Source organism: Lasioglossum baleicum, chromosome 7 (assembly GCF_051020765.1).
Source record: "Lasioglossum baleicum chromosome 7, iyLasBale1, whole genome shotgun sequence".
NCBI classification, from domain to species: domain Eukaryota; kingdom Metazoa; phylum Arthropoda; class Insecta; order Hymenoptera; family Halictidae; genus Lasioglossum; species Lasioglossum baleicum.
This window is the reverse complement of record NC_134935.1, coordinates 8,569,085-8,584,864: the sequence shown is the minus strand read 5'-3', so window position 1 is coordinate 8,584,864 and position 15,780 is coordinate 8,569,085. Positions and strand designations below refer to the sequence as shown.

At 39.8% G+C, this 15,780-nt stretch overlaps 3 protein-coding genes across 10 annotated transcripts; 1 reads left to right on the top strand and 2 right to left on the bottom strand.

Annotated features, from left to right (window-relative positions):
- The first annotated feature begins 104 nt into the window (after positions 1 to 104).
- Spn-e (tudor domain containing 9 protein spindle E) lies at positions 105 to 12,240 on the top strand. 5 transcript variants are annotated; one of them, XM_076427210.1, is made up of 8 exons: positions 105 to 404; positions 5,996 to 6,193; positions 6,252 to 6,552; positions 6,748 to 7,205; positions 7,282 to 9,015; positions 9,408 to 10,538; positions 11,313 to 11,647; positions 11,795 to 12,240. In XM_076427210.1, exons 2-8 carry the CDS (start codon positions 5,999 to 6,001, stop codon positions 11,931 to 11,933), a joined length of 4,293 nt encoding a protein of 1,430 aa, XP_076283325.1. In that variant the 5' UTR covers positions 105 to 404; positions 5,996 to 5,998; the 3' UTR covers positions 11,934 to 12,240. The 5 variants fall into 5 exon arrangements, with proteins under 5 accessions (XP_076283325.1, XP_076283324.1, XP_076283323.1 ...); XM_076427209.1 differs by having other exon boundaries at positions 5,993 to 6,193; XM_076427208.1 differs by lacking the exon at positions 105 to 404 and adding an exon at positions 5,159 to 5,909.
- Positions 509 to 5,315, bottom strand: Twisted (Protein O-mannosyl-transferase 2). 4 transcript variants are annotated; one of them, XR_013009245.1, is made up of 15 exons: positions 4,856 to 5,216; positions 4,707 to 4,790; positions 4,560 to 4,644; positions 4,149 to 4,253; positions 3,852 to 3,960; positions 3,510 to 3,778; positions 3,049 to 3,155; positions 2,796 to 2,988; positions 2,516 to 2,719; positions 2,266 to 2,417; positions 2,095 to 2,183; positions 1,887 to 2,035; positions 1,374 to 1,783; positions 964 to 1,188; positions 509 to 653 (listed from the first exon to the last, which is right to left on the bottom strand). XR_013009245.1 is itself a non-coding variant. In XM_076427248.1 (15 exons), the coding sequence occupies exons 2-15, from the start codon at positions 5,029 to 5,031 to the stop codon at positions 1,083 to 1,085; spliced, it is 2,238 nt and encodes a 745-aa protein (XP_076283363.1). In that variant the 5' UTR covers positions 5,032 to 5,052; positions 5,173 to 5,315; the 3' UTR covers positions 903 to 1,082. The 4 variants fall into 4 exon arrangements, 3 of the variants coding, with proteins under 3 accessions (XP_076283363.1, XP_076283362.1, XP_076283364.1); XM_076427248.1 differs by lacking the exon at positions 509 to 653 and having other exon boundaries at positions 903 to 1,188; positions 4,856 to 5,052; positions 5,173 to 5,315; XM_076427247.1 differs by lacking the exon at positions 509 to 653 and having other exon boundaries at positions 903 to 1,188; positions 4,856 to 5,215.
- LOC143210429 (uncharacterized) lies at positions 12,139 to 15,687 on the bottom strand. Its single transcript, XM_076427304.1, has 8 exons — positions 14,969 to 15,687; positions 14,373 to 14,589; positions 14,151 to 14,301; positions 13,975 to 14,089; positions 13,801 to 13,854; positions 13,522 to 13,680; positions 12,533 to 12,657; positions 12,139 to 12,461 (listed from the first exon to the last, which is right to left on the bottom strand). The coding sequence occupies exons 1-8, from the start codon at positions 15,063 to 15,065 to the stop codon at positions 12,288 to 12,290; spliced, it is 1,092 nt and encodes a 363-aa protein (XP_076283419.1). The 5' UTR covers positions 15,066 to 15,687; the 3' UTR covers positions 12,139 to 12,287.
- Positions 15,688 to 15,780: the final 93 nt, after the last annotated feature.

The window sequence follows — 15,780 nt, the reverse complement described above, 5'->3', positions numbered from 1 at the left end:
CGTTCGTGGTTGCACAGCAGACTGAGGAATCCCCGGGAGGTATTTATCGATCGGTGGTTTCCACACCGAAGTGTTATTCGCGCGACGATTCGCCAAGCGAGTGAGCTCCGTCGAGTCAAGAGGATTGAATATATTCGCCCACCGTCGTATACGTGTGTCTATACGGTTAACGAGGAAGAAAGAGAGGCAGAAGAGCAGCGGAGACCCGCAGCTGTGATTCAAGGCTTCCTCTTCAACTGGACACTTTTGTTATATCGAATCCAACCCGAAGCGCCGCCGCTGTGCTGACGAGGCGCAGTCCAGCACGTGGGTCGATCAGCTGAGCGGACCACGCTCCCCGACAAGCCTTTTAAAGCGTACCGGTCTTGCGCGAGCCGCCAGTTACACTTTCGGCCTACTCACCGGTATGTTTCCATTACCAACGCACTCGCAATTATACTTGTTGGAAGCTGTTAGGGTACGCGCGCCTTACTTCGGCCTCTACACAGCAGTCGGGCTTCCTGACAATAAATTGATTATAAATAAGACAGAGGACTAATCCCCTTCCAGTGTCTCGTGTACTAGATTTTTGTAGTAGCAAGAAAAATGTTCATTTTTTCTGAATTCTTCGGGACTTTCGTTTCTTTTACACGTGTCTGCCCGATACGAAAAACCTGAGAAAAATACATACTAAGAATAATAAACTATAAACGTATTCATCATCTGATAACTTCAATATAAAATATGAAATTTGCACGAAAAAATTCACAGACGTGTATGCTATTAGGTAGAATGTTCGTGAATTTTTTCGTGCTTTTTTGCTCACAAGAACGGAAGAGTTAGAGCATAATTCATTAAATTAATTCGTTTAACCTGTTGCGATTTCGTAAGAAAGTCACACAGGAAAGAGGTAAGACTTAGAGTAATTGCAATTCGGAAAATATATTATATTTGTAAAAGTATAAAAAGTTTGTTCGTATTTACAATTCTTGTGTGTTCCCCAAATTCTGACATCTTCGACGCAGATCTTGTATTTTTTTGTTTGAACTTAAATTAAACTAAAATTAACTCTGCGTTTAACGTGTTAATTGTCTCGAAATCTGCTAAAATTCCCAAGTGTCCATCCACCTTAAATTATGCATTGAACTTTCGGGGTCTTGCGCGGATGGTCCGACCATGCCGTACGCCAATGGTGAGAACAAGTAGAAACTGAAACAACGATACAAGTATACTTAATCATTCTGTTATTCTATTAGTAATAACTAAACTGCGGATTTTTACGCAAAATAAAAATGATCCGCATTAATTTCCAAGTACAGAAGTTACAACAGTATCTTTAATTCTTTAAATGTTGTAAGTTCTAGTAACAAATTGTTTCTTTAGAACTGGCTTACCTATACGTGGTACTCGAAACAACAACAGCTAATGTTGTATGATAAACCACGCGTCCAATTCTGCTCGGAAGCAGAATGAGTAAAGTGTCGATTATGTAATTCAGAGTTGTTCCAGTCAGCATCGAGCTGTACAATAAAGCAGGGAAGTAGTGATGATAATATAAAACTCTACTCATGGCCCAGAATGGCGCGTAGTGCAATATCCAGCCGAGAAACAACCATTTTCCAGCATTTAGGATTTTATTTCGTTGATCGAGTATAGCGGGCTGGTCTGTGCAACCGCGTTGCTCTCGTACGCAAGCGTGAACGTACAGAACGATGAACAGTATCAAAAATGCTATATTGCTCCACCATATGACTGGGTTTCCGAGCAAATATATTCGCAGATTGTTTCCCGAGAAGAATTGTCCCTGGAAAGACCACAGTTAAAATAAGTAGACTGCGGATTTTATACATTTATAACAAAAGCGAATTGATGCGATTTAACAGTCTAGAAGTAAACTAAAGACTCACTCTATAATTAATGGGCCATTGCCATGGCCGTGACGATACCTCTCCCTCTTTTACTTTTAAATCTGAGTTTCCTTGCAGCATCACCGCGTGCGATTCGAAAAATCTGGTCAGAAATCCTGGCGCGTAAACTTGGAAACTAACGTTCGGCACTGTGCAAAGGGGAAGACGTTAAATAAACGTTATCGCTCATTCATACACGAGCACTTACGTTTTGCATAATTGTTATCTTCGATATTCCACAACGCGTTCTTGTCTCTCATGTTTGGATTGCAAGAGACCTCCTGTTGACTGTATGCCCTGTACATCGCACAGAAAAATGATAAAATCTTTTAAAACATCTCTTCTTAAAAATGTTCATCTTTTTACAAATTTGACTGACCATTTCGGCAATGTCTTCCCGCTGCACGTTAAAACACAGTGGTGTAGATAATGTACGAACTTCAATTTACTCGTTACCGTTTCTATCACATCGTCCTCTCTGCCGTTTGCTATTAATACTTTCCATACATCGTTGGCATCTCCGGTACCATTCTAGAAAACCACGTATAAATATAAATCTATGATAAAATACAGCGATGACCACTTAACTGTTGCATAGCGGACAGTTCTAAACAAAAGTTTCAACTCACTTCGCCGTATCCTGTAACTTGATAGTGTTTCTTCGACAACGGTGCGTACTCTTTGTGAGAATGTAAATTTCGGCGTGTGATCACGTGCTCTAATCGCACGAGATCGCCATGTTTGACAAGTATCGGTTCATCTGGAATATCATCGGTGTCCAGTCTTTTCACTAACCATAGATTGTTATCGTCTTTATGCGAATACGTAGTAATCTAAATAACATTGAAACGTTAATATCTTTTCGAAGTGTGTTGCCAATGTTATATACATATATTAGTATATTAGTACTTGTTGTTGTCTAGCTCCGACACCTTCTGGATAAAGGTGCCAATGAGAATGCAAGTATCCTCCTCCTGTACGGTGATTCTTCAAGGTGATGGTTGCTCCGTAAGCTAATTGCCTTGGCATTGTAGCATTGTACAAAGAATTTCCTTCTAACAAGGATTGAAATTCGGAGCTGTAGAATCCGTCTCCGCTTCCACTAGAACAATTCAGATTTTACTGTTTTTATAAATACATTTATTTAAGATTATCGTCTTACCTTTTATTTAGAACGGAAAGATGAATGTAGAAAAATAACATGTACAATAGTATGGGCAACATGATCAGACAGATACATCGCGCCAACAAAAGTTTGCCCACATAAAGCTGTAAACCATAAGCAATGTTGTAGACGTACACGTATTTAACTTAACATGTTCGCTACCACAGTTTACTCAAAGATAGTCAAATCGTAATACATGGTATATTATTTAGGGACTCCATTGCTTATTTTTTCATTAACAGCATAGGTAAGCAGCGAAACAAATGGTGGTAGCAAACGTGTTGAAACTAATGAGTAGATTGCGGATCTTTATGCAACATAAAAATATTCTAAGTTAATTACGAGAAACATAAATGAACAAACTCTTCCTAATTAATACTTTGAATGAAATTAATGACCCCACAATTATAAATGTATAAGATCTGCAGCCTAGTAATTAAATACAAAGGAGAACTTACGATAGGTTTTGCAAGATCTCCTAATTCTCTCCACAATTCGAAAGCTGTGTAAAGCCCAACTAAAAGAACAACGAACAAACCAACAAATTTCACGCTAATCGTGCAAGCGAGTGAAACTCCTGTGAAAGAGAGCCATCCCCACCATTTCCATGTGAACGGCTCGTTGTGTAGGGCTCCCATGCGAGCCATGCTCCATGTTGTGCACATCATGAAACATAATAGTATGGGATCCAACAATATGTATTGATTCAATGTCAGTAAGCCCACATCTGCAATACATTGATATTAATCGTCAAAAATCATTCATTATTTATTCATTAAAATGATTAAAAGTATGCATACCAAAGAGGATAAGTAATGCAGAAAATGCAGCTGCTTGAATAGATTTTGTCAAATCCCATACTGTTAGGTATGACAGAGGAACTATAGTTGCACCTAGAAATGTACAAAACTGAAACATACAATGCACCTAATTTAGATTTCCTGACCAATAATACAGCATAGTTGCGCTAATTTAATTACACCAACTATACATCAAACTACACTCTTCAATTAATTCAATTGTATTATAATTCAATTAGATTATAATTCTCCACAACTGTGACACTCGATCGCTGTGGTTCTAGTATGCGTACTTACGATTCTCATGCCAATGTATTTAACATTTTCATATTTATCCCCTGGCTTCTCGAAAGCGAACGTTCCATCGTAACCAGTCAAGTAACCAGATAAACCTATTAACATCTGGAAACTAACAATGTAGAATCTTAATGAATACACAATAATCATATTAACCCCTTGCCCTACAATATCAAGTTAGCCGTTAGCAAATATAGGTATAGGAATACAGTCATGCGTTGCTTAACAACGATTTGGTTAACAACTATCATTATTAGGCACCTTAAAAATCTTCCGGGTTGTCTGTTGTTAAGTGATACATGACTGTACAATCGATATATGTTTTCTTTTCCCTCTAAGAAATTATAAATTAAATCCGATCAATGTAGATGCAAAGAAAATTATAGTGCAAGGGGTTAACGTAATAATTACCTTTCCAAGGGGTGGGTGAACGTCGAAGAAGAACGTCCTGTTTATGTACCAACTCCCCATTTTACCAAAATGAGTTTCGTCCCAGCTAAAAATGAACATAAATAAATTACTTTGGAATTTACAAATCTGAAACGTTTGGACACTTACCAAACGTGCTGAGGTTCTGTTACTTTATAGAATCTCGTTCCTGCCGTGAGTATCACAATAAGTCCAAACAGCAGCCACCAATAACTATAAGGAATATATTTAAAAATACTTTGAATCTATACGTGTATAACAGTATGATTTATACGTACGTATCCGTCGCAGACTTTTTTTCACACGAAGACAGATCATGTGAAGACGAATTTTTTAATTTGTGCGCGCTTCCTAAATTACTGCTTGCGTTCTTCATCTTACACGACGACAGATCATGCGAAGATGAACTTTTTAATTTCTGCGCGTTTTGTGAATTACCACTTGCGTTCTTCATCTTACCACGAGTCTTCAACCGCTATAATTATTTACAAGTTACATACGCTTCATTAATAATGAAAAAAGAAACAGGAAAGTTAGTAAAACGATACAGGAATTTCGAGTTCATGACACACACAACGTCGCGCGCTTCTGATACCTGTTGAATTTCCCGTTCCCCAGTTCTTCATCATAAATCGAGAAAGTACCGCTATTGTGTCGCAGTAACGTATCCCCTAATAGGAGAGCCCGGTTTACGATTTTAAGAATTCGTCTTTTTTCCACTATCGCCGACGGAATTGAAACATTCGTTGAAAAAGTTTTTAAGATGTCTTTCAAAATTGATGAATTTCCTACATACACTTTTTTCGAGATTTTTAGCGTCATCAATAACGTGGTAGGTACGCAAGAATTTAAAAAATCGTTGGTTGTGTTTCAGCTAAAAATTAAAAGATACGAAATTCCCGCCATTTTTATTTTAAATGTTCAATAATATATTTTCAAAGTTTCAAAAAAAGACAGCTTCACAGTTTTTAAAAAGAAATTTCAAAAACCACTGTATTTCTGACGTACATCATTGCAATGCAATGAATCATATATATGTCTCTATATATTCTATACATTATGTACAGAGAGGATATATGTATATCTCGCCACACAGTTACACGTACGCATTCGATAGTCGATAGAGGTCACGCTCGATAATCATCACGTACAATCGATATGTTTATATAATCATTCAGAGAAGTTTCGATTGTTGCGATTGGATAGTTTGAACAAGTTTGAATCAGCAAGAAACACAAACACACCGCATGCCGCACGCGGTTATAATCGCGAATTGTCGCAACGGTGTATTGTTTATCGTCATTGTGGAAGATTGACCGATTCATGATAAACGTGGTTACATATTTAAATAGCTAATCTCTGAGTAGATATAAATTGATTTGTATGAAATATCACAAAGTTGTTCCATAAAATAGCAGAAAATGGATGTGCTGGATATATTCAGCGCAAAAGGAACATTCCAACGACAAGTGTTACCGGGACCATCCAGTCGAAAGCACTTACCAAAGGACATGTCTTTGCTGGATGCAGAATTAAACGCAACGATCAGGAGTCTGGAAAGTGGAAAAGACTATGTGACTGAATATGTAAAAAAAGAGGAGGAGGAGCTGTTAGAGGTATATTAATTATTCGAAAGTAATTTTTTCATCCCGTTTGATTTATCCTCGTTTCCAGTCGACCAAGAATTACAACACAAACGATGAAAACAACTTCGATCTTGTATCACATGGAACAGAGGCTGCACAGGATTTATGCAATAACGAGGACACATTGAAAATATATAGAACATATGATTTTGCGCACCAGCTTAAGAATAATTTATCGATCACTTCCAAGAAGGATAAAATTATTTCCATGATCGAAACGAATTCCGTACTGGTGATTCGAGGACCCACCGGTTGTGGTAAAACCACTCAAGTACCGCAGTTCATTCTCGACTCCTGTTATAAGAAAAAACTTCATTGCAATATCATAGGTAATTTCGTTTGGTTGTTCAAACTTTTAGTATCGATCTTTCGATAGTCACTTTCTTGCCTACCCTATATACATTACGTCATCCCAAAAGTTTTAGTACCAAGCACGTTTTATTTAGCCAAGCCATTTGTTTTTCTAAAACACAACCCTGAATTTTCATCGCATGTATTAAAGTAATTGTTTGTTCGCCTCGTAGTTACACAGCCGAGACGTATTGCCGCCATAAGCATAGCGAAGCGTGTCAGCGAAGAGCGAGATTGGCCTGTAGGCACTCTCGTCGGATATCAAGTTGGACTGATAAATCACACATGCAGCGAGACTCGTTTAACGTACTGCACAACAGCTGTGCTCTTAAATAAACTGATAAATTCCAAAACCTTGCTGGATTACACTCATATTATACTGGACGAAGTTCACGAAAGGGACCAAGACATGGACTTTCTTCTCCTTGTTATACGCAAACTGTTGCGTACCAATTCACGGATGGTTAAAGTGGTACTGATGTCCGCGACATTCCAAGTAGAGGCATTCGCTAAATACTTCTCCTCGCCTGTGGGAGATAAGCTGGTTCAAGCCCCTATCATAGATATATCGAAAAGAAGTTACTTCAACATCGGAATATACTATTTGTGCCAGATGACTCAGCTGGGTCCGGTAAATAAATTGTATTCGTATAATTTAGTATAGAACACATTGTACTTACGAACTGTAACAATTACGCTTTTTCTAGTATCCTGAAGTTTCCATGACAGAGCCAAAAGTGACGAAGAAGATGATGGAATTCTGCACGAATCTGATAAAAATTCTGGACGACGTGGACATAAAAGCTGACGACGCGTCCTACGATCAAGAAACGAAGCTCCACGAGAGACACGTGATCCTGGTGTTCCTACCGGGAATCAACGAGATCGAGGAAATGCACAGTTTGTTGTCAATGCCGAAACACGAGCAAGCTAAATGGGACATAGTGGTGTTGCACTCGTCGATAACGAACGAAGAGCAACAACGAATCTTCCACAAACCGCCTCTTGGATACCGTCGCGTCATTCTGTCTACAAACATAGCCGAGAGTAGTATCACAGTACCTGACGTAAAATACGTGATCGATTTTTGTTTAACGAAGCAGCTTGTAATCGACCCGAAGACAAACTTCCAGTGTTTGGAGCTGACATGGGCGAGCAAGGCGAACTGCGAGCAAAGAGCTGGTCGTACGGGTCGTGTGATGGACGGACGAGCATACAGACTGGTTCCGCAAGAGTTCTACGAATCCATTCTGCCGAAGGAATCGCCTCCAGAAATATTGCGGGCGCCTCTAGCGAACGTGGTGTTGAAATCAAAGTTGTTAGACATGGGTGAGCCGAAAGCTATCTTGGCGCTTTCTCTGGACCCTCCGGACCTCGGAAATGTAGAGAGAACGATTCTGTTGTTGAAAGAGGCTGGTGCACTGATCGACAAGCCGAACGAGTTCAAACACTTCGACGGAGAGCTGACGGATCTCGGTCGAGTGATGGCCCACCTTCCGGTGGACATACACGTCGCGAAACTTATAATGTTAGGACACGTTTACAGCATTTTAAAAGACACGATCGTGATCGCGGCTAGTTTAGCCGTGAAAGATATGTTCAACAGCCCGTTCCAGCAGAAGATGTTGGCTTACAATGTTCGGCTACAATGGGCGTCCAGTTCTTGCAGCGATTGCATAGCGTTCATGAACGTATACAACGTATGGATCCGCGAGAAAGCGAGTCGCCGAATAAGCGACGATGCCTCTGAGAAGAGATGGGCGACGAGGAATTTTGTACAGATTAGGGTACTGCGAGAGGTGAAAGCGTTGATCACAGAATTGACGAGGAGACTGGAGCGTCTCGGGATAAAAGAGAGCGAGGGTGTGAACAAAGTAATCTGGAAGGAAGACGAACGGCCGATCGTTTTGAAGTTCGTGATCGCTGGCGCGTTCTATCCGAATTATTTTGTCAAGCATGTACTGGATACGGAGATGAACGAGCACGCGGGAATCAAATTGTTGAACGGATTGGACCCTGCCACGACTGTGTACGTGCAAGGATGGCCTATGAGGCAACCTGGACTTCTTTACGCTAAGAGAATCCAAGAGATCTTCGCGCAACAAATGACGTCTCCCAGCGTCAAAGTGAGAGTCTCCTTTGACAATTCCTCGAGGATTTATGTACAATTTATGAAGGATGAGTTACGCGGAAGTAGTAATAAGAATAATGTTAATACCACGAAGAAAATTTCACAATCTGTTTATAAAGCCATTAGAATGAGGCAAATCCGTATACCGCTGGAAATACCGATTTTGAGGGAGGACGTTGCCATCGAAAGGGCGGAGACAGAGAATCTAAAAAGAAAGCAGTTCTTTACTCGCGGTAGCGATAATGAGAATCACATGAGACCGCGATTGCCAGGTTTACGGTCGTCCCGTATTCCCATAGTCGTATATCACGTACGTATTATTTGTAAATTGTTAGTTTAATAACTAGACTGCGGATCTTTGTGGAAAATAAAAGTTGTTTGGATTAATTGCAAAATATAAGAGCCAAGTAGAAATTGGTTTCTCTCTTTAGTGATTTTATTAAGTTGCAAGAAACGCGCTGATTGTCTTATAAACTGTTTTAATCTCTACACTGTTTGAAATTACACCCACCCATTTTGGCAAAAATAAAGATTTTTATGTATACAATCGGTAACTACCACGTGGCATTGTACGAATTAACTAACAAAGATTCTTGTTCGGATATGTGCATGGACAACTTCAATATTTGTCTCTCATGCGTGTAGTTTCTTCAAACTTTAATGAGAGCGTGAAATGGCTCGACTAACAACCTAAATTTTCAGGTTGAAAGTCCTGGTCGATTCTGGATACAAATCCGCGACTCCAGAGTGAAGAAGGAGATCGACAGGATACAATTCGCTATCGAGAGGAATATAAGACTTCTCAAATTATTCAGCACACCTCCAGAAACCGGTACAGTCGTGGTCGCTCCGTACGAAAATAACAATTGCAGATCGCATTTCCGGGCGATAGTGGAGGGTTACGTGACATCGCCGGAAGTCCTGGTGCAGGTGTCCTTCATCGATTACGGTTACTCGAGCGAGTGTCGCCTATGCGATTTAAGGCGCATAGACATGCCCGATATCGCCAATGTTCCTGCGTTAGCCATCGAATGCCACCTAGCAAGAATGCAATCGTCGTCAACGGATGACTTGGAGAATTGGTCGGAGGCGGCGTACGACTTTTTCTGGATGCTGGTGCATAAATCGGGCCAGCTGCACGGCGACATTTATTCGATCGTGAACGGCGTGATGGCGTTGGAAGTGGTGCTGAAGACCGACGAAGAAGAGATCAGTGTGAATCAGTCACTGATTGACAAGGGATTCGCAATTGAAAAAGAGGAGGGCTATTTTTCACGGTTTAATCACGACTTACGGATGAAACAGGAGGACATGTCCAACGAACAGTGTTTCCATTACGAACAGTTACAATACAATCAGGATTACATGCTGGACAATTATCCGGATCCTCCGAAAGACTCGGAGTGTCACGCAACGGCAAATCTGAAGGGACCATTCTCACCTCTTGAGATCAGATTGAAACATCTCACTATAGCCGGCAGGGACAAGGAGGTCAATATAGGCATGAATTCTGTGAACGCTGTTCTGCTCGACACCGATCCGGAAGATCCTTCTCAGAGGCTTCTCGTAGCTGGCTCTGTGTCGCAAAGCGCTTATAGCAGCAATCTAACGTTGTACAACACAACGTTGATGCCACGAATCTCTGGTCTGACAGCGTTGATCGTGCTCATCTTCGCACCGACGATGGAACTGCGCCGCGATATATACGGCACTCATTATATAGGCGCCCTGTGCGGACTTGGCTTTGATCCTCGAACCAAGAAAAGTCTGTTCCCAGAGCACGACATACAACTTCAATTCGACACTGAGATTACCGTAGATGACCTGCAATATGTAAGCAATTGCTTGACATTTTTACTTCACTTTAAACTACATTAGGGCCTCCTGCAACGTAGGAACGTCACGGGCCACCTTGGCTAAATCAGATGAAATGATTTTAATGAAACTTTGTACAAGTCTTCGTTGAATCTACAGTCACTCGCAATAATATTCGGTATTTTTAATAGTGGACCGTACGACCTGAATTTGTTTTTCTTGAGAAGTTAGAGCGCTTAGTTTATTGCGTGACACGAAAAAAACATTTAAAAAGAATTGAAATTGGCCGAAACTGCGGAGGAAATACTAATAGTTGTTTTTAAAAATTTTTTAATTCATTTTCTAGATCTATGTGAAATCTGCTTGAAAAATGACCTCAAGGAAAATTCGTACTTTCCACTTATTTCGTTCATTCGCCAGATAAACAGATTGCGGCATTGAATATTGCGTGACGCGAAAAGAAATTTTTAAAAAATACATTTTCTAGATCTGTGTGAAATCTCCTTGAAAAATGACCTTCAGAAAAATTCGTACTTTCTAATTATTGGGTTGGCAAGAAAGTAATTTCAGTATTTTAAGGTGAAATATAGAGCCCAATTTTTTTATTCAAGCAATGAATTCTAATGAATAACATATTCTCCCTTTTATTCAATGATCTTTTGCCAAAAAGTATGAATAAGAAAATATTTTATTGATTAAAAGTCATCGCTTGAATAAAGAAATTCGGTTTTATTTCACCTTAAAATACCGAAATTACTTTCTTGCCAACCCAATATTTTGTTGATTCATCAGATAAACAGATTGCGGCACTGGATGAACATTGGAATGCATATCAGCCACGAATTCACGAGCAGTGACAACATGGAGGAGACAATCATTTGTCAGAACAGAATAAAGGACGCGCTGTTCAAATTGATAGACAAAACACGAAAGCCCCAGTCTTTCGAAATGATCAATAATTTCGACACGTGGTGTTTATACGATGATTCGTTGTATCTACGGCCCAATAGAGAGTCGATGATCGTGAATAATATATATAAGTTACACAATGCATTGGAATTAGAAGAAACCAATCAGTTGCAGGAGCTCATAGAGCATGTGAAAAAGTTGAGGGCGTTGACAATCGAGTAAGTAACGAATTAGCAAAAATGTATTTTACAAGGAATAATCTCGAACCTGGAAATTCGAGAAATTATGAATTTCCGAGTTCAGGATCACTCCTTGATAGTTCAGGTATGAAATATATTAACATGTGTTCCACTTGAATGTGACAGAGATCCGAGGAAACCCGGAACCACTGACATTCTCTGCAAAGTGTGCCAAGAGGTACTGGCCGATGTTTACGACCTCCGCAGTCACTTGTTCACTAACAATCACAGAGAGAAAGAGAGACAACTGGGCATACAGCTTTAATCTTATAAAATGAAATAACGAAAACACATTGGATGACAAAGAAAGTGTTATTATTAATTATTTTGTTAGTTTAAGTTTTTGACGAGCACTGTAAAAAGTCAAGATTATGTTGAATTTATTTTCGCGTGAAATAGCTTCTGTTATAAGAATGAGACGCTTGTACTTTATTAGTATGACGTACGTAAAAGTAGAACGTAGTTGTAAATTTCGTTTCAAATGTTCAATATCTGTATTTGAATAATATTATAGTACGGAAAAAAGACATATATAAATAAAAACATTTTTACAATGATGATGCTGACAAATATACAGATGCGTTGGAATATCTTTTTGATGCAAGCAAACGCCTATACCCTAAACTTCTCTCTGAAGATATCTTGCGCCCGGCTGAGTGTATAGCAATCGGCCGGGAACGTTAGCGCCGGATGCGCTAACATAAGTTCCGGGTGGAGGGGGTGGATATGGAGCGGGTGGTGGTTGTGGAGCTCTCACTGGATATCCAGACGTAATTCCTCCTGTCTTCGCACCCTAAATCAAAAGAAAAGGTACTGTACACTGTTTCGATTGTGTAATATAATACTTGGAAGTGCAAGGAATACCTGCGGTGGTTGTTGAATTGGAATAGCTCCACCGTGAACGGTAACGTGGCTGCTTGGTCGCAAGTAGAATTTATCCTCCGCGTAGGCACCTTTGTGATCCAACGAATGTAAGCTTGTTACGTATGCTAACAAATGAAAACACGTTTCAATGTTTCGTTAACTTACGTGGCTCAATTCCAGGAACTTAATACCAGTCAAGTTTTCGTACCAGTATTATGCCAAGAGAAATGGATGAAACCCGAAATCGTTAAAATACCGGTTTCGGTGTAACCGATATTCTGCCGAAATCAAAAGTATCGGTATTTTCTCGGTTTTTCCAATCCGAAGGATGCCCCAAATAAAAAGGAACTGCGTACCACTTACCCCGGAACCGACAAGAAGCAGTCACCTAAATTAGTTAAGTATACACAATATAAATACGTTCCGTCGTAAAACCCTCCGTACGAAAGAACAAGCGCGAGTCCGAATTCAGGTAAACTATCCACCGACGACGTATCTCCATGGCCGTCATAAAGCGTTAAGCCGAAGATCTTCCAGATGTACCTCCTTTTTCTATCTCGTGTTATCTTGACCGTGGTAACGAAGCGGTTAAGTGATTTTTAAACATATTTATAATATATAAAATTTACTAAAATTTGTATCAACATTAATTATTAATAAGACGTGTGAGTCGCGGAATACCTCGTTTATGATCGTGAAGCAGTTAATGTATCCCATACATTGGAAAAACCGAAGTTATTACCGGTAAGTATATACAAATACACCGGTATTTTCATATACCGGTATTCCGATATTTCGTTTTCTATAACGGTTAGGTAAAAATAACCGAAAAATACCGGTATAAGACCCTGCTCAATTATAACAAAATACAGGACGAGATAACAACTTGCTGCTATTGGCGAAAATATCACGTTTCATGTGTTATTTGATATAAAGGGACTTCTGCTGAAAACCTTTTGTTATTTTGTATGTTACAGATGTTTCTATACCCGTTTGATGTGTCGATAGAGTTCCTCTGTTCCCAGAAAGGTACACAGACTTGGCAGGCTCAGGTTCTCGAGACGGTTGCGTGGTAGGCGCCGAATAACTGTAGACACTTTGACCAGTAGGAGTGGAATAAAAGCTGGAGGCGGAGTACTGATTGTTCTCTGGAAGACGAGAGAAAAGGGGACGGTTAACAGCGAGATAATGCAAACGATCCTATTGATGGTTGTTTAAAAAAAAATAAAAAAAAGAACATGGAAATTAAAGAAGGTGTATTCACTCACTGTTCCAGAGAACAGCTCGGGAATCGCCAGATCTCCTAGCAGCTTCCTCAGATTCTATAGAGGCACAAATATCTACGTTTAATACTGTCTCTCTTTACTCTTTGTAAATATATATATATATATATACATATCTTTTAGCACCAAGATAGAAACGATATACATGCGTATACTTACTAGTGGGTGGAGGATTGTAACTTGGAATTGATGGTGCTGGTTTGTATCCATAACCAGCATGATATGGTGATGCTGTTGGTGGCGGTGATGGACTGTGCGTTCTCTTTAACGGTCCCTATAGATGCAATAATATGAAAACTGTTACCAATGGAAATATAAAAATAATATGCACTTACACTTGGCAATAAAGTATGCGTCGGCGTGCCGACGGTAACTTTATAAAGAGGACTACTGCTTTGCGGTAAAGGAAGGAACACTTGCGGATGAACTACCCTAGGACTAGCTCCTGGATATCCTCCCACCGCTGTTAACACTTCAGGGCAGACACTGCGGAACAATGACATTCGATTACAAAGCATCAAAAAACAGTCTCGACTCTGTAACAAATAAATACAGACTTTGCTTCTTTGATCAACTGCCTCCTTCTATTGTCGTCTTCGTTCAGAACTTTCTTCAATTGTAGAAACAATTGATGCTTCTCGTCCTTCAACTGAGAAAGCTCGTTCTCCAGGGTGGATATCTGTTCCCTGGTCTCACCAAGAGTCATTACATCCTGCTTCTGCTGGCGTTCCCTTTCTTTCCTTAATCGTTCTTCCTCTGCATCTGCTTCTTGCTCTGCGTATTCGTAACACACATACACTAGTTGTGTATTTATCTATGCAGGCAATAAACTTTCTCTTTTTTTATTTCATAGGAATTATTCGACAAACTTATTTCTTTGGGTATATATTATAAAAAGAAAGGCTGAAAATTTGGATAGACACGTTCTCGTCGTTTTTATAAAGTGAAATAGTCGTTTTTGGTGCTCCGTGAACCTAGTGTTAATGAACACCCTGTATTTAGATACGAATGTAAGTTCGAAATGACAGAATATTATAGGAGGTTAGACGATCAAAATCGAACAGTGGTTTCTTATTTGTCACAAAGCTGGGAAACAATAGGATTTTGTAGATACAAATGACTTTTACAGGATTTAATGCGCGAGTTAGGTTACCTTGTTTCTTCCGCTGTCTTTCTCTAGTGATGTGTGTTTTTAGCGCTTGCCACATCTGTTCGCTTCGCTGAGGTGGGCCCACGATCACTGCCGGCATTTTTGATCGATTGTTCCTTCACTTCAACGCGATATAATTCTGTCACAATTTGATGACAAGTCGTTCCCTGCATTTCCAGATGTATTTTTTGTATACATCTTCGTGTTGACATATATATACTGATACACACACTAGTGCACACTAGCGAAGGAGAACTATCGATGGTACGGTCGATAAGTATCGATGATCGAGAATCTTCGATGGTGCTGCTATCGGAAATTATCGAATGTACTTGAAAAATCGTGAAAAGAAGCTTCTGAATTCTTCCGGTACATTCCTGCCAGTTAAATTAAAAAATTAATCTAATAATTTAATTTTTATATAAAATTGAGGGAAAAAGTTTAAAATAAGAAATAGTTTCCCACTACTTTCCCCACAAAGACGTATGGGACCATATGGGCAGTGATGGTAGGTAAGGCGCTTTTTTCGCGCATGCGCGACTATTCTAACCTCAGATGGCCTCAGTCATGTACGAAGATCGGGTACCTTGGCCACCTCGCTAATTTCGCATAATTTCATTATGTTATAGCTGGCGTCAAGACGAATCCAACGACCTACTTTTTTATGACCCTAAGCCCATAAATAACGCTGCAATATTTTATACCCGTTTTTCGGCCCATTGTGACAGCGGCGCGGCGCGGCGTAGGACGGTCCTGACGAAACTCGCGCATGCGCGAAAAAAGCGCCTTACCTACCATCACAACTGATATTATCA